We start from the raw sequence: 25,681 nt of genomic DNA on the forward strand, positions 1-25,681 counted from the left end.
ACGAAACTGTTTCTGGCAGACAACTGCCATAAAATGATGAAAGGTAAAAGGTTCGTCTCTCATTACCTTTTCGCTGTTCATGCAGTAAAACTGACAGGTGAAGCATGACGTTTTTATTTATTACTTCGTCCGCAGCTCGTGGTCGTGCGGTAGCGTTCTCGCTTCCCGCGCCCGGGTTCGATTCCCTGCGGGGTCAGGGATTTTCTCTGCCTCGTGATGACTGGGTGTTGTGTGATGTCCTTAGGTTAGTTAGGTTTAAGTGGTTGTAAGTTCTAGGGGACTGATGACCATAGATGTTAAGTCCCATAGTGCTCAGTGCCATTTATTACTTCTTTACTAATAACTGTATTCGTGACGCATTTTGCAGACAGTATTAACATATGCTACTGAATATACAATAATTATTATCTCATTGTACGATACTTAGTTCAGGAGATGTGACGTCATGCGTGAAAAGCTAACGTTTACACAAAACGTTTAAGGTTATTAACTGATTGCTCCTAACACTATTCGAAACACTTTTTGCAGATAGTATTTCATAATATGTAATATATTATATCGTTAAGCGTACCTTCAAAAATCTACGACGTATAGTTCAGGATATATGACGTCAAATATTGAGAGGCTGGTAAAAGAAAACTGCCGCATCATGCATACGTTTTAATTTATTACTGCTTTGCTACCAACTCTATTCGCACCACTTTTCACAGACAGTATCCAAATACGTCGCTGTATGTACTTACAAAAGTGTACCATTTTACGATGCATAATTCATAAGATATGGCGTCGAATACTGAGATGCGTGAAAAACTGCCACATCATGCATGACGTTTTAATTTATTACTTTTTTGCTACTCACTCTATTCAAAACGTATTTCGCTGACATATCCACATTTACCGCTGAATTTACGTAGAAAAACTATATCATTTCACGACATGTAAGTCAGGAGATGTGACTTTAGAAACACTGAGGTATGGGAGAAACTGTTCCATCTTGAGTAACGTTTTAATTTATTGTGTCTTTGGTTCAAATGGCTCTGAGCACTATGGGACTCAACTGCTGTGGTCATAAGTCCCCTAGAACTTAGAACTACTTAAACCTAACTAACCTAAGGACAGCACACAACACCCAGCCATCACGAGGCAGAGAAAATCCCTGACCCCGCCGGGAATCGAACCCGGGAACCCGGGCGTAGGAAGCGAGAACGCTACCGCACGACCACGAGATGCGGGCCTATTGTGTCTTTGATACTAACTCTACACGCAACACATATCGCAAACTGTATTCATATATGCCACTGAATGTACCTATGTAAATGTATCACTGTATCACACAATTTTCAGGAGATATGACATCACAAACACTTAGCGCGAGAAACTGCTGCTTCATGCATGACACTTTAACTTATTACTTTTTTACTAGTAACTCTACTGACAACACGTGTAACTGACACCAGGCACATGTACCACTGGACATACCTGCAAAATTATGTCACTATACATCAGACAGTTCAGGTTACCTTCTTTCGCCTTATGCGAGTAATAAACTTCTCCCCTGCTTCTGTCCTCTTCAGCACTCGGTCAAGGCGCCTTTCCCACAAGTAGAGATTTACTTTACAGCCTAGATGGGTAATACAGCATCTATACTTGCTTCAGTGTGGTCATAGTGGCTAGTCAGTACAGCTAAACAGTCTGTTAAATGAATTATAGTAACTACTACGTGCCATTGTCACATGGAACTATTATTGGCCGCTTTTCTGTGGCCTCAGTAGTGTTGCTGTTATATCGTTATGATGGTTGGGAGGCAAATCCGCCGACAACCTAAACAGGCAGAAAACGCGACCTGTTATACAGGATATACCTGGAGGAATCGTCATTATACAGGGATATGACGGGAACGATCATTCGAAGCAAAGAAAAACAGGAGAGTCATCACTACGTGTCCTGTAGAAGACACGTGTTCACAATATCTATGATGAAGATATGCTCATAACATAGACGATATGCTCATTCATAGACGAGCACTTGTTCAGTGGATGTCTTTCGTAGCATAGAAAAGAAGAAATGCTTGCAGCTCTTAAGGTACATATTTTAGGGCTCATGTTTTACGAGACTTACTTGCATCGAATAATCGATCCTCTCATATCGCTAAATATTGATCATTCCTAAATGGAAACGAATAGTATTAGGTCACAAAATCTGTAATTAGTGTTACAATTTTCGATACTGTTATAAGAATATCGCAAACAAATGGCATCATTGGCAGAAGTGATGGGGCAGAATCCAAAACAGCACGAATCGGATAATCCTGCCATTGCCCGAACGATGGCGTTATCTGGGTAAGACGAAGGTGAACTAAACACATAAGACCATTACTTACAGGAATAAAATCCTATTAAACAGAGCATCGTGTCCAACTGCTTGACTCGATACTTAGTATCAGCAGCATTTTGTTCCTCTGTAAATAACGTAATGCTGAAACACGTAAGAATGAATGAAATAGAACAGATACTTGTGGTAACATCGAGAGTCTTATTATAAGTGCAAATTATAACCCACATTTTTCTTTAAGCTTTTAAACAAAACGTAACCATAAATTAATGTAAATCAGAGCGGTTGTTTCAGTCGATCAAAACAAACCGAAAACGGGTATGAGTCCTCCAAAGTTCGACGAAACGCTGTGGAGATGAAATAGTGACATATACGCTAACTTGCAGCAACCTGTGTAGAAGGGGTTGAGGATAAAACCATGTCTAACATATTCAGTTTCTTAGACCAAATAAATGTTCCCCACTAATTTTACCAATGACAGTTTGGTTACAACAAACATGCATACCCGGACATTATTAAATTTGATAACACTAAAATACGGTCAATGTGACGGCCAGTAGTAAATTACCTTGCTCCTAGCAAAACGGTAATCGAGTGAACACTAATTGAGCGATTAATTGTTGGAAAATCTATCAACAAAAGCATAGCGATAGATAACGTTAATTGCATAGAGTGAATGAGATTTTCAGGTGGATTTTCAGGTTTATTACTAGCATACTTAATAGAAATAGGATCGATGACCTTTGTAGTCTGGTCCCTTCAACCCACACAAACCAACCAACTCAATAGAAATGTGGCTTTCAACGTCAGTGAAGTGAAAGTAATCTGAATATAAACATGAGAAAGGCAGCTACATCCTCTTATAGAAACGTTCTCTCCCTTGTTATTTGTGAAGGTGTAACATAAAAAAGATAGACGAAACGTTTCCATCTCAGCCATCATATTTTCTGACAACTTTTCGCTAAAAATAGTTTACTATGATCGTATGTTCATACTCACATTTAACTGCTTCCGTCTGAAGAATTCTGCGTCTCCTGATTTACATAGTGCTCCACATTTGTTGCCGTTTACACTACCGCGAGTACATTCATAGTCTACAATGAAAATAAGTTTTTCTACGATAAATTACATTATCTGTGTTTCACAGTGGTCATAAAATTTAACTCACACTAATCTACAGTTGCGTTATAAATTTATTTAAATGTTATGGAGTTAAAAAGACCTGTGTCGCTTGGTCTTTATTCCCCTTGGTATTCTGAATTTAAAATAAATGTGTAATTAATCATCTCATTTTAAAGCACCTTATTCAAAGGAATTACTCGTAAACTGTATTTGGTATTTTGGTCTGAGGTAAAAGATTAATTAATTTCGTGATTTTGCAACGTGCAGTCCATGAGCTGCTAGATTCTTTTAAATTCACCCCAAAACACTGGAATATTTCCCTTAAGCTTTATTCATAGTCATATTAATCTTAACGGAAACTGTAGACTTTTAATGTCGAATGTTAAGTTATTTGAAATATGTGGAATTCGTGGTATGAATACTGAGCTGCCTTTTCCTTAATATTTCCACTTCTGCAAGGTTGTTTAGAAGCGTTTTTACGAAGACATACCATAAACATTAAGCGAATTCTTATTCTTGATTCATCATTGTATAAATGATTTTACTATATTTTTGCTGTAATCGCTGATTTTTTGTTGATCTATGTCACTTTTTGTTGTTGAAATTGTTCGCTCCAAAAACCATTATTTGTTTAAGTAATTTCTCTCTAAAACACGAAACACTTTTGCCAGATGATCTTTCTCTGCCTTACTTCATTGCACACCTCAAGAGTTAAGAGAAATTTGGGATTAGATTACAATTAAAGGAGAAGAAATGAATACTTCAAAATTTGAAGGAATTAAATTTTCCTTGAGGCATATCAGTCTCAACTTTATCTTCGGCAATAACGAAGATGAAGAAATAAATTAAAATTTGTACCATGGCCAGGACTTGAACCCAGGTCTGCTGCTTACTAAGCACATGTAGATGTATGTGTGTGTGTGCGTTTGTGTGTGCTTATGTGCGTTCATTCCAATTACTAGTTTCGACAGAATTGTACTGTCATCCTCAGTTGGCTGGAGTGGCCGATCGGTTCTAGGCGCTACAGTGAGGAACCACGACCGCTACGGTCGCAGGTTCGAATCCTGCCTCGGGCATGGATGTGTGTGGTGTCCTTAGGTTAGTTAGGTTTAAGTAGTTCTAAGTTCTAGGGGACTGATGACTCAGAAGTTAAGTCCCATAGTGCTCAGAAACATTTGAAGCATTTGTCATCTTCAGATTGGCATTACACTTACGAAAAGAAAATGAGTAAGTTGTATTCTGTAATAAGTAATTGGTAATCTGCACAGGTTACAACCACTTTTTGGGATGACCCAAATTTTACAAAAAATTCTACATACCTTTGGCTTTATGTTCACATAGATGTGTCGTCGACATTTTGAGATCAAAGTGTAAATACATTAAAAAACTTCATATGGTTTGTGTAATGCCAAATGTGAAGGTGACAGAAAAATTCTGTCAAAACTAGTAGGTGGAACAGCAGTCTTAAAATGAGGCGATCTTGGCTTTCACTATATATTATATATATAGTGAAAGCCAAGATAGATTCATATATATATATATATATATATATATATATATATATATATATATATATATATATATATAGTGAAAGCCAGCTCCTACTTAATATACACTCCTGGAAATTGAAATAAGAACACCGTGAATTCATTGTCCCAGGAAGGGGAAACTTTATTGACACATTCCTGGGGTCAGATACATCACATGATCACACTGACAGAACCACAGGCACATAGACACAGGCAACAGAGCATGCCCAATGTCGACACTAGTACAGTGTATATCCACCTTTCGCAGCAATGCAGGCTGCTATTCTCCCATGGAGACGATCGTAGAGATGCTGGATGTAGTCCTGTGGAACGGCTTGCCATGCCATTTCCACCTGGCGCCTCAGTTGGACCAGCGTTCGTGCTGGACATGCAGACCGCGTGAGACGACGCTTCATCCAGTCCCAAACATGCTCCATGGGGGACAGATCCGGAGATCTTGCTGGCCAGGGTAGTTGACTTACACATTCTAGAGCACGTTGGGTGGCACGGGATACATGCGGACGTGCATTGTCCTGTTGGAACAGCAAGTTCCCTTGCCGGTCTAGGAATGGTAGAACGATGGGTTCGATGACGGTTTGGATGTACCGTGCACTATTCAGTGTCCCCTCGACGATCACCAGTGGTGTACGGCCAGTGTAGGAGATCGCTCCCCACACCATGATGCCGGGTGTTGGCCCTGTGTGCCTCGGTCGTATGCAGTCCTGATTGTGGCGCTCACCTGCACGGCGCCAAACACGCATACGACCATCATTGGCACCAAGACAGAAGCGACTCTCATCGCTGAAGACGACACGTCTCCATTCGTCCCTCCATTCACGCCTGTCGCGACACCACTGGAGGCGGGCTGCACGATGTTGGGGCGTGAGCGGAAGACGGCCTAACGGTGTGCGGGACCGTAGCTCAGCTTCATGGAGACGGTTGCGAATGGTCCTCGCCGATACCCCAGGAGCAACAGTGTCCCTAATTTGCTGGGAAGTGGCGGTGCGGTCCCCTACGGCACTGCGTAGGATCCTACGGTCTTGGCGTGCATCCGTGCGTCGCTGCGGTCCGGTCCCAGGTCGACGGGCACGTGCACCTTCCGCCGACCACTGGCGACAACATCGATGTACTGTGGAGACCTCACGCCCCACGTGTTGAGCAATTCGGCGGTACGTCCACCCGGCCTCCCGCATGCCCACTATACGCCCTTGCTCAAAGTCCGTCAACTGCACATACGGTTCACGTCCACGCTGTCGCGGCATGCTACCAGTGTTAAAGACTGCGATGGAGCTCCGTATGCCACGGCAAACTGGCTGACACTGACGGCGGCGGTGCACAAATGCTGCGCAGCTAGCGCCATTCGACGGCCAACACCGCGGTTCCTGGTGTGTCCGCTGTGCCGTGCGTGTGATCATTGCTTGTACAGCCCTCTCGCAGTGTCCGGAGCAAGTATGGTGGGTCTGACTCACCGGTGTCAATGTGTTCTTTTTTCCATTTCCAGGAGTATATATATATATATATATATATATATATATATATATATATATATATATATATATATATATATATATATATATGTGTGTGTGTGTGTGTGTGTGTGTCTCACGGTTAAAAGAAGACGTGGGTAAGAAACAAAACATTACTATTGCTTTATTTTAAGGAGGAGCTGACTTACAATTAATCCTTGTCGGAAAATTATAATTCTGACGATAGTTGTACATCTATCAGGAAACAAAAAGTTTCAGTAGTCATACTGCTATCGTGCAAAAAAATAATATTTTTATAATTGTCCCTACTTTTACATTGACAAGGACTTAAACTAAAGATTTGTAGTTGATAGTTCATCACCTTTTTATCGCATGTTCCTCCACTTTCTAATGTGTTGTACAACTTCCTTCAAAATAAAATTTTAATGAGTTGCGTTAGGAAGTTTCTCAGTTCCGTATTTTGTACTTCAGCCAATGACCCATATAATAAATGAATAAAAATAAAATATCTAAGCATAGTAATGCCATGAAGTGAAAGTCTGACAGCTTCAATTAAAACGCAATAATCGTTTCGTTACTATCGGAGTCCTAATGGTTGGATCACAGATTAAGTAGTTAGGTGGTCAACAGCACTTGGATCGAAGTGCAATGGAATGAAGGCATTGCTGCCAAAGAAGAGTTACTAAACATAGCCTTCCGAAATTCCTTCACCAAAGAAGACGAAGTAAATATTCCAGAATCGAATAAGAACAGCTGTCAACATGAGTAACGTAGAAGCAGATATCCTCGGAATGGTGTATAAACTTAGATCACTTAACAAAAGCAAGTCTTCCGGTCTGGATTTTATACCAGTTAGGTTCCTTTCAGAGTATGCTGATAGAACAGCTCCATACTTGATCGTAAACAACCGTTCGATCGACCAAAGATCTGTACCCAAAGTCTGGGAAGTAGCACAGGTCATGCCAATATTTAAGAAAGGTAGTAGGAGTAATTCACTAAATTGCAGGTCCATATCAGTAACGTCGATATGCAGCAGGATTTTGGAACATATATAGTGTTCGAACACTATGAATTACCTCGAAGAAAACGGTCTGTTGATACACAGTCAACATGGATTTAGAAAACATCGTTCTTGTGAAACACAACTAGCTCTTTATTCACATAAAGTATTGAGTGCTATTGACAAGGGATTCCAGATTGATTCTGTATTCCTGGATTTCCGGAAGGCTTTTTCACTGTAGTACGCAAGCGAATTGTAGTGAAATTTCGTGCTTATGGAATCTCGTATCAGTTATGTGACTGGATTTGTGATTTCCTATCAGATATGTCACAGTTCGTAGTAATTGACGGAAAGTCATCTTGTCAAAACAGAAGCGATTTCTTGCGTTCCCCAAGGTAGTCTAATAGGCCCTTTGCTCTTCCTTATCTATATATACTGTTCGGGAGACAATCTGAGCAGCCGTCTTAGCTTGTTTGCAGATGACGCTGTCGTTTATCGCCTAATAAAGTTATCATAAGATACAAATAAATTGCAAAGCCATTTATAAAAGATATCTGAATGGTGCGAAAGTTTGCCTAAATAACGAAAGTGAGACGACATCCACATGAGTGTCAAAGGGAATCCGTTAAAATTTGGTTACGCGATAAATCAGTCAAATCTAAAGGAGGTACATTCAACTAAATATCTAGGAATAACAATTACGGACAACTTAAATGGGAAGGAACACTTAGAACACGTTGTGGGAAATGCTAACCAAAGACTTCGTTTTGTTGTCAGCACTCAGAAAAAGCAACAGATCCAATAAAGAGACGGCCTACACCAAGCCTGCCCGTCCTATTTTAAAATACTGCTGCGCCGTGAGCGGTACTTACTAGATAGAATTGACGGAGTACATCTACAAAGTTCAGAGAAGGGCAGCACGTTTTGTATTATCCCGAAATAGGGGAGACAGTGTCTCTGAAATGATACAGGATTTGGGGTGGAGATCATTAAAACAAAATATTTTTCGTTCGGGCGGAAACTTCCATGAAAATTCAGTCACCAACTTTCGCCTCCTGAATGCGAAAATATTTTGTTGACGCTGACCTACATAGGGAGAAACCATCACTATGCTAAAATAAGGAAAATCAGTGCTCGTACGGAGAGATACAGATGTTCGTTTTCTCCTTGTGTTGTACTAGATGAAGTAATAGATAATTATTGTGAGGGTGGTAAGATGATCCCTCTGCAGGCACTTAAATGTCGTTTGCAGAGTATCCATGTATATGTAGATGTAGATATTACTTATTTCAATGCTATTGGGGCACTAAAGTTTCGAGGACAAAAAGTTTCAGGAAGCATATGAACACACCGGCTCACAACAGGACAGTTCGACAAAATTCTGTAATTCAATAAGTACATCATTTGCATTAGTAAAATTAAAATGAGGTAAAATTTCCTTTTTTCACTTTTCTTGTTATTAATTTGCCACGATGTTATACTTTGTTTCCAGAAAATATAAACTCATTCATATGGTACCAAAAGTCTATTTTCTTCCACTGAAGGTCCTAAGCAGATTCCCTATACGAAGAGTTCGAGTGTTCTATCCTAAGCATTCTGAAACACATCAGCCAAATGATGGCCTGACTCCTCTCATATATCATTGCTATGTGTTGAATTTATCGTAATCTGCATCATGTTTCTACCGACTTGTGAATATTTGATGCTGATAATAGCGGTGATTTTGGTGATTGCAAAGATCGAGTCACAAACGCATACCTGAATTTCGTCCTATCTTCACAGTTACCTGCTTGTGCCTATAGTTGCTGCGCTGTATGGATCTGATAAAGTCATGGGCATCACGGCGAGATGGGGCAGGGGCCGGTGGCAGCCAGCCCACAGGATTCCCTAGGGAGCGGCTTCTGAGGACCAGGCCCAAATGAGCAACGGCAGTCATGCAGATGCTGACGGTCAACTAGGCGTTTAACGGACCCTCTCTTGTCATGTTCGACACCAGTGGGGCACGAGTGGTCATACCGCCACAAACTGTATCAACATGCTAGGCGGTCACGGATTCTGTCAAAAAATGGAAGTATAACGAACTGTTCATGCGCTCGGCCGGTACAGGATAAATAATTTTTGCAAGCTAGTATCTTTACTGAAAGAACAGCTCGGCGGAATGTTTATTTTTCGTTGGTAACGCTTTTCTCCGAGAGATATTTATCTCTGTTTTCTCTCGGAAAATTGGCTGCTGTTTATCGTTAAATTTTTTTTCTTTCCCTCTTGTATGGGAGAAGTGTGACATTCAGATTCCATTCCACCTGACGTGAGCATTTCTCTCGCTCCGAAGATGGGATAGTAGCTTACAGCGTGATGTAAAAATTTATCTAAACTTGATAGCTCAGAGCGCCTTTTTCTAGAAATTTCAGACGACGGAATACAGTCCGTTGGGTGACGTAAAAACATATTTAATAAGTGTGTGCCTGGAGCTCGGTTTTCGCAATAAAAACATATCGAATAAGTAACCGCATGGAGCTCGGTTTCCTCAAAATTGTACATGCCATTACGCCATAAGGCAACTCGTTAATGGTTATTACAAATATTTTTTAAAATCTCATCAAACATTATTGAGTGGAGCCTTCTTATGGTGGAGTATTCTTTTGCATGCGTTTTGTGCAGAGAGGAAGGATAAATTTTTGGACGCTGTGAATGGAGCATAGGTTTGGGGCTTATAGATGTGAAAAAGCAGGCATTCAGACTTGGGAGTCGTGGCACAAGCCAGACTCCCACACACAGTGGTGGCTGGTGACTGGCAGTTGGCACCACACTCCGCCGTGTGTATAGCTCAACTCTTCGAATCATCACCTATGGTGAGATTATCTAGCAACACAGACACCAAAGAAAGGAAGCAGTTAGGTGTTTTCCGTCCGGTTGCTTGTATGCTTTATTAGGTTCTGTGATTTAACACCTTGTGAATGATTCGAGGGCTCACCCTTTACCCAGCAGATTCTGTGATTTGCAAACGGATTTATTAAGTCAATCTGCCAGCCGGTGTGGCCGAGCGTTTCTAGGCGCTTCAGTCTGGAACTGCACGACCATTTCGGTCGAAGGTTCGAATCCTGCCTCGGGCATGGATGTGTGTGATGTCCTTAAGTTAGTTAGGTTTAAGTAGTTCTAAGTTCAAGGGGACTGATGACGTCAGATGTTAAGTCCCACAGTGCTCAGAGCCATTTGAACCATTTTGCACACCCCGCGACGGTTATGCTCTTTTCGGGAGTGATCTGTTCAATGCACACTTCTGGCAACCAACCTGTCTCGGGTTTAAGTTCACTTCAACGTTCATGATTGGTAGTGCCTTTGACTTTGTAATTTATTGCTCAACTTAATTTGTAGTCATTACTTTCTTGTTCGTGTATGTGCTTATGAAGAGAAACTGTAATAAACCGGGCTATATTGGGCCAAGACTTGTAATTCATTATTTCTAATTAATTAAACTCTTACTGCTTTCTGTGAGAAACAACGCCCGCAACTGATTTATGAGAGCCACTCTAGTCACATGGTTCAATCTGTTGTGCGATGAATTCATTTCTGAATCAGGGTTCATATAGCGATATCCAGGTCTCGGTTGCTCCAACTGGTGTAGATCATTTTAGCATCCAGAAGGCATGTTAGCTCAGTTGGCATCTTACAGTTTAAAGTTTCCAGTTCTCAAGAAATCACTTGCGCTCCCTCTGAAATATTTTACTTCCAGATTCATACTGCGTGCCGAATCTAAACTCGAACGTGGACCTAGTTTGAGGTTTACTGTCACAAGATATTTCAAAATGGCACAAAATCGACTATGAAATGAAAGACAGAAAGAAGCAGCAACCTGGTGGCAATCAATCAGAAGCTCTGAAAAAGTAAGTAAGATTTCCTAAAGAGTGGTATGGAACAAGACAGAGAACCTCACAAAGTTTCAAGAGTCGACGTTCAAACATTTGTCAAGGAACATGTTACTTCGTACAATTTATATTTCGTGAAGTACAGATGGGGAGAGGAAACGACATGATTGGTACTTGTACAAAACAGAACCTCTGCAAAACACGGTGTGGTGGCTCCTATAGTACAGATGTAGTTGTAGATGTAGAAAGATTGACTGTGGGCACTGAGAATCCAGTTTTGGCAACTCTTCAGTAGTGAATTTCAAAAGGGCACTCATTAATTATTAAAGCCAGCGAAAAATGTATTACATGAGTGTCGAGAAAACAATAAAAACGCCCATTACCGTAACTGCGGCACAGACAAAGTAAAAGGAACACATAGTTACGAAGTTTTGTATCATTAGAAAGCGTTTACAGCGGTTTCTACCTATGAAACAAAGCGAATCGTAAGTGAACTTTTATAGGGGGGAGAGACAGCAGCTGCAGTGACCGTGTAGCGCAATAAGCAATCAAATGCGTGTTTCGGACAGCGTGATGGCCAACACGTTCTCGCGCATGCACCTCACACACACACACAGGCACACACACAAGTGCACACACGCATAAGACGGGCTGCGCCCGCGATGTTACTGCCGCCTGGGTCTGACGGCTACCCGCAGTGCAGTTCGAAACACGCGAACTGTGCTTCGCAGTGGCGGCCTCATGCAGCGCCTGCTGCTCATCTGCATGCGAAATGCAGCGCCTGTACGTGACAAGGTAATCGTAGTACTTGCCACGTGATAAAGTCCACACTCATGGCAAGAACAAGGAAACGCGAAAGGTGCGTGTATTAGTTGTAAGGCCACTTACATCCAGTTTACATTAAGTATTTTAGACAAGTATGGACACTTAAGTAAAAAAGGTGCACCGAGTCCAATTTTGCCCTTCTTGACTTAAGCGTTGCTTATTGTAGGCGAAACAGAGAACTGTTAGGAGAATGCAGACCGCATCCTGCAGTGTATAATTTTTCACCGTCTGTTGACAGATTTGTGTGCTTTCTTCACCACAGTAATGGGGCATGTGCATTGAGATTGGAATGTGGCTATTTGGAATGTAACAGTAATTATGGAGACAAAAAGAAATTGAAATTACAACTTGTGTACCTAATCGTAAATTACAAGATTTATGTTAAAATTTCTGTGCTGTGGTTTCCGGGGGGTACCATCTTCATACCGCACCTCCAAGTTTTTTCTGGGGGAAAGATCAATTGTGCATTAGGTATTGCGCGTACTGACAATGCCTTAGTCAAGATTTTAAAGTGTATTTTCATATTCCCAAAAAGCACACTTGCCAAATGAGTTATAAATTTTACATTGTAGCAACATCTGAAATAAAAGCTGAAGGGAAACACTGAAAAATATTTCTTGCTGCGTATGGAGAAGGCAAATACAGCACGGGAGGGCTTCAATTACTCCGAACAACAGTGGGAAACTTATTCTGCACAGAGTTCTTGTACATTCCGCCATATGTCAGAAAGTAACTCCGGAAGTTGTAGTCAATGAAGATGGGAGATACGTTGCCACATATTCTGGTAACTAAGAATGCGCTATCATATCTTTAGTGTCTGAATATGCTGTCAGGATAAGGTATTTACTTCAAAGCTATTTGCAGTGAAAATGTATAAGTGGCAATAAGAGACAAAACTTATTGTTGCCAAGGCATCTGTTAGAATGCAAGTTAGATCGTAATTATAATTTTCTAATTTTAATGGTACTATAAGAATCTATAATTCGAGTATACAAAAATAACGAAACATATCTCTATATTTAATTAGTGTGTTAATGGAAGAAGCTATTCAGATAATGAAGGAGAAGACAAAGGAAACAGAAGCAAACTGTGACAGGACACACTGTGTTAGATTTGCTCATGACATCGTGATAGTTGCAGACTCCAAAAAAGAAATGAATAAACTGTTTCAAGTCCTATCGGACACCCTTAAAATATGAAAGGCATTAGCAAAGTGAACAGAAAGGAAACAAAAGTAATGGTAGTAAGATAAAATGTTACAGCAAAGTAAAACCAATATAAAAATTGATGACGTTAGAACTGACCATTATTATAGTTCTCTTATGTTGGTAGTATAATTACAGAGGACAAAATATGCTTAATGGAAGTGAGAAAAAAGCCTGCACGGAAACGAAAGGCATTTATGGCTAATGATTGTTCTTTGCTTCTTCAACCACCATAGTTCTGGATACCGGTGTCAGAAAACCTTTTGCAAAATGACATTTATGGAGTAACGCTTTATTGAAGGAAAAGTTGGACTCTGGGTGAACTGGAAAGGAATCAGTTTCAAGGGCTGAAATGTGGATATGGCGAAAAATGACAGGAGAGAGCTGGAAGGTAAGAAAATCACCATCTAAGTCTTGATAGTCAAAGAAAGACAGGACCACTAAAGGAAATGGATACGAGGAAAATAATGTTTATTGGACATATCATCAGATACAAGACCATTATCATCAATATTCTTGAAGGGAAGGTGTTGGGAAAGAAAGAAAAAGGACGGCATGAGATGAAGTATTCGGAAGACAACAAGAAGAGGATAGGACGTAACAATTACACGGAACTGAAACGAACAGACAGTGATAGAGAAGAGGGGTTGCCTGGACATGGCATTAGAATTCAGAATATGTGCGTATGTGTGTTTGTATAACCAAATTATGTTTTCATGTTTGTTTGCAATAAATAAAGAAGAATACAAAATGCTTTTATCTCGAAAAAAAAAGTATCTAGTTTTTTATTCAAGCGTCCACATGTAACACACTTCAAAATTCATCCACGAGTTTCATCTGCATGCAAAATTCGACTACTGTATGTGACTAGGTAATCGGAAAAGTTGTTACACGATAACTTTTAGCCGTAAAGCATGCACATAAAAACGAAATAGATACATGTGTTACTTGTATTAATACTTATTTCCTGATTACAATAAGTTACTAAGAAATTAGGTTACACGTATGATAAGCAACTGAAAAAAAAATTGGGACGAAAATAGAGCCCTGAGAAGCAATGGCTGTCATAACTTCCGTATACGAAAGCATGTAGCGACGTATTCAGGTTACTACTACAAAAATTGATTTTCATTCTTAATGTGGTCCAAATCTGCTTCGAATCATCGTAGTACATGTGCCCATGTGCAACCAAATTAGCAGTTAAGTTTCTCCTGTAAATGTCACATAAAACAATCCAGTGTTATGTATAATTTGTGGAAGTAATAAATTTCTTTATTTTCATGATGAAAACCAAGATTATTTATTTAATATTTGGTTCTATTGCAAGTAGTACGGTGTTCAGAATGATTTAAATAACTGTGAAATTTGCATTAACATGTAAGAGAGCTGCGTTAATTTGGCACCTTACGTCAAAGCTACATTTTACTGTTACGCGCTGGTGTGAGCAGACAGACGGTCAGCAAAAATCTAATAAATGACGGTGGTCTGCGGAAAATGTGTGGTATGCACCCTTCTACATTTTGATGTGGCATAGTGCCGATATCTGGTACTATGTTAATATTCTGTAAGAAATAAACCACTAAATTACACGGACTGCTAATGCCTGCAGGGTCAATGGTGATGTTGAAAGAAAAATATCGATCATTTGCCAGCATGAATTTCGGTACTGACGTCGACGTTGCACCGAAACGCGCTACGTTGAATTAACATTTAGAAACGCTGGCCCTTTCTGTGAATTTTTGTTTGCCTGAAAATTAATAAATTGCTAAATGTGTAGTCGTATTTCTGACTGTTGTTTTTGGTAACTGACACCACCGGTTTCGACCTATAAGTACATGGAAAAATAATATTCTGTAATGGATACCAGATTACGTTTTAGCAGAATGTATTTTAATGAACAAACCTCGTAACAACAGATAACTTAAAATTTTAATGAGAGAGTGTTCTTCCAACAAAGGTTACTGTAAGTGATCATTATTCTGAGTGGAGTTGTTTCATGTGGGATTAATTGGAAGCCTGAAGACGCACGTTTTGGATTTGAACCGTTGAAAGCTATGAACAGATTTCACTCATATTTTACAAAAGAGTACATCAGCATTTTGAGTAGCAACCCATATGTTCGTTCCTAAATTCTAACTATGGGCACAAAAATACATTTTAAAGAATCATATTACATAACAGGTATTACTTTAGTTATAATCTGAAGGCCACCACAATGGTTTTAGCACTGTGCCACCAACAACGAATCTTTATTATTATTTTACTTTGTGAATTGTGTTTTGTATGACGTGTTATAGTTTCACGACTACTAAATACATTTTCCTTAATAATTTGGGTGACGATAGTGGTAATCACAAAAAGGGACATTAAATAAAAATGTGATCACGCTTATTCATGAACTTCGAAAAAATATTTTACCAGGAGAACAACTCTGTAAAGTAACCTGAGCTATAATTACTACCGTACGAAAGTAAACACGCAAAAATGTTTATGTCATGCTTCTAGTATGTAACTACTGTTTGTCACTTTTTGCTGTGAGGTCTCGTAATATTACGATTTACCTATTTGCACCTCACGAGGCACCGTTTCTTTCCGAAAGGCAAAGTCCTGTTTTATGAATTACAGTTTCGTGTAAGTAGCTATCATGAATGCATGTAGAGTGTAGTGCAGCGTACTTCCACCCTTTTCAGAGTTCATGTTAATTTGTACATGTTTTTGATTTGGATATAAGAAAAGTGACGTCTCTACCTGCGCCTGGTATAGATGGCACTGTGTTAAGTTATTATTACTAGAACATTTCCTGCAGTGAAACTGGGTCGAGTCGGCCGGTATGGCCGAGCGGTTCTAGGCGCTTCAGCCTGGAACCACGCGACCGCCACTGTCGCAGGTTCGAATCCTGCCTCGGGCATGGATGTGTGTCCTTAGGTTAGTAAGTTTTAAGTACTTATAAGTTCTAGGGGACTGATGACCTCAGATTTTAAGTCTCATAGTGCTCAGAGCCATTTGAACCATTTGAAACTGGGCCCATATGAGCACCCATCGTCAGAGCGTCTTCGATGAAACTTGGCATAGCTTAAGGACATAATTCAAGGTCGACAAACACATGCGTGCAACTGTGTTAGAGGGATAGTTTCAGTAACTAGAGCAGTCTATATTCTTTTGCGTTAACATAGTTTGTAATTTAAGTTGTATTGTATTCGCTCCAGTCGTTCCAGGACAGCTCTGGGCCCACTGAGCCTGCTATCAAATGAGTACCAGGGATTGTTCCTGACCGAGACGATGGGCGTGCCATCCAACTAACGCTGCGGCGAAGAAAGAATGCACTCTTAACTGCAGTCATGCCAACAGTTCGGTGACTAGGTAGCGCCACGGGTTTAGAATTTACTTTTTTTGTTGCATTATATACATTGGAGCACGAGCCTCAGCGGGATTGTCAGGAACACGAACCCTAAAATATTATGTATCAAATTTTTCCGTAAATCAACGTATGTAGAATGTAAAATTGTGATATTATATAGAAGCCAACATTACGCGGTGGAAGACAGCGTTTTTAGCAGAACAGAGAAGTGCGAAAATTTTTATATAAGCACGTGGGTGAAATGTAGGCGTCTTTGATAAGGCACGGGACACTGCAACACAAGTACACCGAAATTTTCAGGTCGGTAAAAAGCTGGTGATGGGTACTGACTAAGAGATGAGGAGCAACAGACTCGATGCTTGTTTTACATTCTGAATGTGTCCATGTGAGCACACTTCGTTGTAAGTCGGACACAGTCACTGTTATAAGCCTCGCAGATACAGAGAGGTGTTGATGGGCACTTAATTAATCTGGATGTCAAATTTCACATTCTGTATACAATCAAGTATCAATGTGAGGGACTATAATTGTGGTACATAAGTTATTATGAATTATACTGCTGTTTTTAGCTGATGTATTTTTCTCTGAAATTGGTAAATTCCACCGTCACCACTTATTCGTGACAATAGTATTGTTACTAAAATAATTGGGGAATTATTAGCTGCGTAGGCAGAGCAGGTATAGGAGAAGCTGAAAGTAGAAAATGAAATTTAAGAATAGTGAATAAATTATTGCAAAATTAAATATAGCAAGTGTGGAGATATGAAAGAGTTATGAAGATGAGATTATGGACACCAAAATGTTACGAGAGAGGTAGATGATTTAAGTGAATTGAATAAAATAGCGATGGCATTGACTGTAGATGCTGCGAAGAGATCAAATTCTAGAGAGACTTGGAAGATGTGTGAAAGAAATCGAAAAACTGATAAATAAGACAAATGTTAACTTACGCCTGTCGAGGAATCGGAATCGTCCCAGAAAGCCAGAGTTGTTTCCTGGTGAGGAGTCGGAGTGCATGGCGAGGACCAGGGCCGGGCCCTGGCTGTATAGAGTGGTAGGCACGTCTCGCAGACCGCCGCACAGCACGCCAGACGCCACTGTGCGCTCGCTCACCTCAGCACGTGCAGCTGGGCCCAGCGACAGGAACACCTCCACGTGGTCTCCACGGGAACACCTGCACACAACACACTCGTATTGAATACGTCAGCCTAACCACTGCACGAGCGGTAAGGGACAGGAACTCCTTCATTAGGCCACCACGAGAACACCTGCACACGACGCACCTCATCGTGTGCTTGCTAACATCATCACGAATAACAAGGCGTAGTGGCAGAAACTCCTCCATCTGGTCGTCGTGAGAACACTTTCAGTTAAGACAAATGTACACGATACCTCATACTGCCCTCCGTCATCACAGTGCACGCAGTGACGGGGAGACGTCCAAAGGGTCACTGCAAGAACATCTACACCTAATACACATACTTGATACATTACCGTGTGCTCTCTCACTACAGCACGTGTAGCAGTAGTCCGTGACAGGCACACATTCATGTGGTCGTTGCGCCATCACCTGGACGTAATTTATGTGTATTGTACGTTTCATCATGCGTTCTTTCTAATCAAAACATGCAACAGTGCCTAGCAAGAAGAATGTCTCCATGTGGTCGCCACGAGAACGCCTGTACCTAATGCATATGAACTGAGCATGTCGTATGTTTCCTTACATCAGCTCGTTTCTCCGGACCCAGTGACAGTAATACGTCCACATTCCAGTATGAGGATAACCTACACATGACAAATGTATACTGAATATATCGTCTTGCTCTCCCTTATCTCAGCACAGTGTGAACACATATATACTGCATAGGTCTATTCGTGTATAGAGCCTAACTACTACTCAATATTCTGCTACAAAGATACCTAGACTGAACAACGGTGCACTGTGTTCATTACACAACGCTAGCTCACCTCGGCGGTTGTAGCAAGAGCCATCGACTGGAACACCTCCATGTGATAGGTGTGAGAGCATCTGCATACAACACACATGCACTAAACTCGTTAACGCTGTCTCATGTGTGTAATTCCGGACTCCGAGAGAGGAACACTTCTATCTGGTCGAAATCGGAACACATATGCGTTGACTAAACCTGTACTGACAGCTGAAGGGAGAAGAGGCAGTCACATAACAAGTAGCGTGCAGCTCACTAACTAAGGCAAAAATAAAATTTAGGAGTTTATAACGACTGCAGCCATTCTATAGCATTATCCCGATATAGGCTATTATTTTAGGAGTTGTATTACTAGACTGTAGCTATATTGATGACCTACTATTATAGCGTAAAGTGCAGTCCGCTATCTTGCGACACAAGGGGTGAGCCAGAATCTGAATGAAACTTTACAGCAGCTAAGCGACCGTTGTTGTTGTACACCAGTTACCCAAAGTGTGGTGTGTCTGTTTAGGCACATGGTGATTACTCGCCAGTCTCCGCCTCAGAAAATTCAGCAGTAGTGTAAATACGATAAAACACGAACAAGGTTTACATTGTGAAACAGGCTGTAGGGGGAATGGAGTTAGGCTAGAGGTTGTTCAAGCATGGGTTCTTAACCAATTAGGGTTTTGTTTTGTCTTCGTAAACCTTGTATGCCACAGTCATGCATAAACAAACAAAGCAAGTACTAGCACTCAATCTTCCAAATTAGTTGACTTCTGACGTAAAAACATAAATGTGATAAGAATAATTTCTTGCCGAGCAGTGATAACAAAAGACTTCAGAAGCATACAAGAACCCACGACTAAAGGCTTAAACTAAAATACATGTAAAAATGTCATTAATAGAAAATATTTCTTCGCCCCACTGAAAGTAACATGTTTACCAACTGAGCACTATTTCCACAACAACAACAGTATCTCATCAAATAGCTCAACAAAATCCAACTGAAACCCAACACCTTAGTCACGCAGCAGCCAAACAACACGTACAAAGAACATAACCTACTTCGAGACAAGAAATTCATGTACAATCAACTATGAAGTTACATGGAATGGCAACAGCTAAATGTTATCACTAGAATGCAACTAAGTCGTAACATGACATCGCCGTGCTTTATCAGGTCAACTACAAATATAATACACTGAAAGCACACCACCGCATCGCCGTGCGATTCAGTTCAGCTACAACTATATAAGGTACCATTCCACAAATGTAGGAGCAACAAGGGTCCCACTGTGCTTTCACAATTCACCTCTTGGTCACAGACAGGAGCCAGTACAAATGCAACTGAGCACCACTAAATGGCAAAGGTCACTCTTGTGCCGACCTTCTCAATCATTGTAATGGAAGCTCTCTTTGGTACATCATCGCTAGCTTCCAGGTACTGTACCCGCGCCTTCTAGACAACTGGGGAGCACGGCTTCGAGGCGTCTTCGCCATATTCGAATCCTACCATCAGTTCTTACCGAATGAAATTGGGACTCACCTGACCAAGCCACGGTTTCCAATCGCGTAAGGTCCAACCGATATGGTAACGAACCTAGGCGCTGTAGGCGACGTCGTGCTGTTAGCAAAGGTTCTCACGCCGGTCCTCTGCTGCCGTAGCCCATTAACGCCAAATTTCGCCGCACTGTCCTAAGGGATATGTTGGTCGTACGTCCCACACTGATATCTGTGGTTATTTCAAGGAGTGTTTCTTTTCTGTTATTACTGAAAACTCTACGCAAACACCACTTCTGTCGGTCGGTAAGCGAAGGTCGTCGGCCACTGTGTAGCCCGTGATGAGAGGCAATGCCTGCAATTTGATACTGTCAGGATATTCTTGAAACTGTTGATCTCAGGGTATTGTGTTCCCTAACGATTTCTGAAATGAAACGATCCATGCGTCCAGCTATAACTACCACTCTGCGATCAAACTCTGTTAATTCGTGTCGTACGGTAGTAATCGCGTCGGACACCTTTTCAGATGAATCATCTGATTAAAAATGACAGCTTCGAAAATGATGCTCTTTTATACGTTGTGTATGCGATACTATCGCCATATGTATATATACCGGGTGATCAAAAAGTCAGCATAAATTTGAAAACTGAATAAATCACGGAATAATGTAGATAGAGAGGTACAAATTGACACACATGCTTGGAATGACATGGGGTTTCATTAGAAACAAAAAATAAAAAGTTCAAAAAATGTCCGACAGATGGCCCTTCCTCTGACCAGAATAGCAATAATAGCATAACAAAGTAAGACAAAGCAAAGATGATCTTCTTTACAGCAAATGCACAATATGTCCACCATCATTCCTCAACAATAGCTGTAGTCGAGGAATAATGTTGTGAACAGCACTGTAAAGCATGTCTGGAGCTATGGTGAGGCATTGGCGTCGGATGTTGTCTTTCAGCATCCCTAGAGATTTCGGTCGATCACGGTACACTTGCTAATTCAGGTAACCCCAAAGCCAATAATCTCATGGACTGAGGTCTGGGGACCTGGGAGGCCAAGCACGACGAAAGTGGCGGCTGAGCACACAAACATCACCAAACGACGCGCGCAAGATGTCTTTCACGCGTCTAGCAATATGGGGTGGAGCGCCATCCTGAATAAATATCGTACGTTCCAGCAGATGTTTATCAGCCAGGCTGAGGATGATGCGATTATGTAACATATCGGCGTACCTCTCACCCGTCACGGTAGCAGTTACAAAACCAGAATCACGCATTTCCTCGAAGAAAAAAAGCCCGATAACGGTAGATGTGGTAAATCCAACCAATACCGTGACTTTCTCGTCGTGCAATGGAGTTTCCACGACAGTTCTAGGATTTTCTGTAGCCCAAATTCTGCAGTTGTGGGCGTTGACAGGCCCTCGGAGCGTGACATGAGCTTCGTCGGTCCACAACACGTTACTAAACCAATCGTCATCTTCCACCATCTTTTGAAACGCCCACGCCGCAAATGCCCTCCGCTTCACTATATCGCCAGGTAACAGTTCATGATGCCGATGGATTTTGTACGGATAGCATCGGAGGGTACGCCTCAGTGCCAATCTAACAGTAGTGTATGGAATGCCGGTGCGACGTGCGACTGCACGAGCGGTGACTTCTCCGAGCATAGTTGAACCCGCTACAGTCTCCATTTCTTCCTGAACTGTATCAGCAGCATTACGGCTTGTGCTCGGTCGGCCACTACGGGGTCTATCGTCTAAACAACCCGTAGCTATGAAGTTCGAAATCGTTCTCACCACAGCTGCATTTGTCAGCGGACCTTTACCCGTTCGAATCCCCTTCCTATGGCGACAGGATCGTAACGCTGAACTAGCACATTCCTCATTCTGATAATACAGCTTCACTAAAAGCGCCTTTTCAGGTAACGTCAACATGCTGCGAGTGCTGGCGCATCTGATTCTCTCTCATTACAGCCCCTTTTATACACAATTGTCAGTCGTAGTCACTACGTTTTGCTGTTCAGGTGCCATCTGTCGGACATTTTGCGAACTTTGTTTTTTTTGTTGTTGTTGTAATTAAACCCCATGTCATTCCAAGCATGTGTGTCAATTTTTACCTCTCTGTCTACATTATTCCGTGGTTTATTAAGTTTTCAAATTTATACTGAGTTTTTGATCACCCAGTACATATCACTACTCCATTACTTTAATCACTTCAGTGTGTACCCGATATCTTACTGGACACCGTTAATTTTATAATCTTTTATCCGCCAGTTTGAATTTTGTGATTCCTGTGTCGGATTCCTAATCAGCGAGCAAAGAATCTGCAAAGTATTTAGTCGGGTAGGATTTGCTACTCATTTTTGTGTTACGTCCTGATGACAGTGTGCGCTGGAGCAAAAGTGAGGCTGGCCGGCGCGCCATCGTGGCCCTGCCGTAGAATAAAGCCGTGCTGTCGCCAAGCTGATGCGGCCGCTTTGGTCAGGTGCTTCAGACTGACTTTCATTTTGCGAGCACGAAACTCGCGGTTCGCCTAGGGGCTGCACTCGCCGAAAAAATAAAAATAAAACTGAGAATAAAAAGCGTATGCGTGCAACCTCTGGCGCGCCCGAGAGCATGAGCAGTGCCGGCCGGGCTGCAGGGCAGGCGGATGGGAATTTGAGCGTGTTGTGATATACTATTTCACAGCACAGCTTGGAATGGCGAACGCAATTTCTCTGCCTTAGATCAACTGACGCTGTAGCGACAGGAAAGGCATCGAGTGACCAAATTAAAACAAAATACTTTTTCTCAGTCACGAAAACAGCAGACACTGTACAACGGATTAAACGCACAGAAAGAAAGACCCTTTCGAGAGAATTCGGTACATACTTTTATAATTTATACGTTGTGTTTAAGAAGGACAAGCTTGTGGATCTCGATTAATTCATGCATATTATCAAGGTATCTCAAGGTCAAGCTATCTGGATGCAGAGTCGATTACACGAATAATTAAGAGTCATACGTACAGCTGAAGTGGAAGAAAATCAACATAATTCGTCAGCATTGACAGCCTGACGTCCCTGTACTTCCTCCTAACGTGGAACAAAAAAGGTAGAATGCTTACACCCCACCCCACCACAACAGGTCGGTAAAAGCTATGGGTCTACTTCTGCTATGAAATCAGACGACGTCTCCAGTTGATGCGACAGAATTCATGTGGTCAATATGATAACATTCCATAATATTTTTATCTCAAGGCCTTACAGATGAAGCACTGAGAAAAAGTTACCCTGATATCATAAATGGATCGGTAGAGGGTAGAGTGAAAACTGAATGCCTCATCTTGTAATGAAACATATATTGGCGTGTAATTAGTTGATTATATGCCAGTGGAAAAAATGAAAAATACGCATAGTCTTCCTAGATGGGAAGCGTGACACATCTCAAATAGCTGTAAGAGGTCGAAATGAGGCTCAAGGGTTGTGTACTAACCACTCCTGCTATAGAAACACTTCTGCAACTCTTTTATCTTTCAAAATAATATTGGATCGCTTGAGACAACACAAACCTGTCAGCACGAAGAAAACCACTTAGAAATGCGCCTAATTTTAGGAAAATTGCAGGACATTAGGGATTGCAAAATCCATGTGAGCTAGAGAACACGAAACTTTTAATTTAAATCTAATCAAGTGAACCACTGACAATGAATAACACGGAGTAATGTTATCTAAACTGTATGAAAATTAAAATAAAATGACTCTTACCGACACAGGACTCAAATTTAATTGGAAAACGGCAGGAAGAAGAAATGAATACTAGTTCCATATCTGGGCTGCTTGAAACAACAATATAAGTAGGCAAATATTTAAGTCTTAGTTCAGTGTGCTAGATACATAACCAGATGAGTTAATTGCGAGCTGCTCAGAAGATGGACTGCACTACTACCTGAGTAAAACTTCTATTCATGAAATAGTGCCAGAGGTCGTCACATGAGAGCCGGGAAGAGACTCCTCTCCAATCTCTCTCCTGAACGCTCACTGACCCCAAGCTCTACTTGAAGAGGAGGCTGAATAATGCTGGGCCAATGTGACGAACGAATATGTTCCCTCTTCTACGAAAAAAACATGGGAAAGAGGAAGAATATTCCCACTCAAACGCTGCAAAAGAAAAGACATTACGCTTCATGAAGTTGGTACCTGTTTCCAGCAGTCTCCCTCTCTCCATTGGTCAGCACTAACCGCATCCCGTCTGGTTGCGGGTTGCAGGGGCGCTACTTCAGATTGGACAGTCTGTAATTTAAGACGGAAGCAACGGACGTCCTTAGGCTAGGGAACCAACAACAGGCGGCTCTTCCTTGATGTGCAGACAGAAAGAAAAATTTCTCCCTGTAGCACCCTCAGTGGAAAGCTGCGGTGACCGGTGGCACCGTACTTGTTGCAAGTAGTTTAACACCAGGAACTGTCCACAGTGAGCACTTCGGGAAATAGCATACGTTTTTGTGAAAATTTGTTGCGACGCAGGAACTCGTTCTCGGCTTTTGAGTCTACCAGAATAGCCGACACAATAGTACCATCGAAGCCTCCTGATCCACAGCCTCTGGTGAGAAATCAAATACATCCCACTCCTAGAAAATTATTACAGAGCTCACACAATGTTATCGCGTAATCACAGCAGAGCTAAAACTAAACTACGAAGCGATAATTGACAGTCATGTTACAAAAAAGGTGAAATTCGATTTCGAAGGAACACCTATTCAAAGATGTCACATCCACACCGCTGTGCTGGTTTCCCCTGAGAAAAAATTCGTGGTCAGGTATCGTCACCTTCTCTTCTTTTTCTCCATTCTTAATGTGACACTTCCAGTACTGCTACAGTATGAGAGGTACGTGAATTCCACTGATAAACGCAGAAGAAAGAGCCGATAGTGGAGATGGTATACTGAAGGCCTTCATCAGGGGTTGCCTGATGACTAGCTAGAAGAAGAAATTGGAGGCGTTAAGGAGGAAATTCGAAATCCTGTATTAGTCATACTTTGAAAGAGATTCGGAAATCTTGAGAGAAATAAATGGTAAATGAATAGATAACCTTCATCGGAATTTCTAAAATCATTGGGGAAACTTACAACCAAACGACTATTCAAGTTGTTCTGTAGAATCTACGAAACCGACACAGTACCAAGAGACTTATCGAAATATAACACTCATGCAACTGCTGAGGTACCGAGAGCAGATAAGTACAAAATCCGTTGCAAAATCAGCTTAGCACCTCATGCATCCAAGATGCTGACGCGAGTAATGCAGAGAAGGATGAAAAATGAAATGAGAATCAATTAGATAATCAGTGTGGTTTTAGGAAAGATAAAGGCATCAGAGCGGCAGTTCTGACTGAGCTTAATAATTGAAGCGAGACTGAAGAAAAAGTTAAGATACGTTCATAGGATTCGTCGATGTAAAAATAAGTGTTCGACAATGCGAAAAGGGAGGAAGATGTTCGAAACTCTGAGCAAAATAGGGGCAACCTACAGGGAACGACGGGTGATATACAAT

The 25,681-nt window shown here is 41.3% G+C and overlaps 1 protein-coding gene across 1 annotated transcript in view; it reads right to left on the reverse strand.

Annotated features, from left to right (window-relative positions):
- Nucleotides 1–25,681, reverse strand: part of LOC126234651 (suppressor of lurcher protein 1-like) — a 652,665-nt gene that overhangs the window by 253,946 nt on the left and 373,038 nt on the right. The window contains exon 5 of the mRNA XM_049943382.1: nt 17,671–17,894. Coding sequence (XP_049799339.1) covers nt 17,671–17,894 — 224 coding nt within the window. The remainder of the gene's footprint in view (nt 1–17,670; nt 17,895–25,681) is intronic.

This window comes from Schistocerca nitens, chromosome 2, assembly GCF_023898315.1.
Source record: "Schistocerca nitens isolate TAMUIC-IGC-003100 chromosome 2, iqSchNite1.1, whole genome shotgun sequence".
NCBI classification, from domain to species: domain Eukaryota; kingdom Metazoa; phylum Arthropoda; class Insecta; order Orthoptera; family Acrididae; genus Schistocerca; species Schistocerca nitens.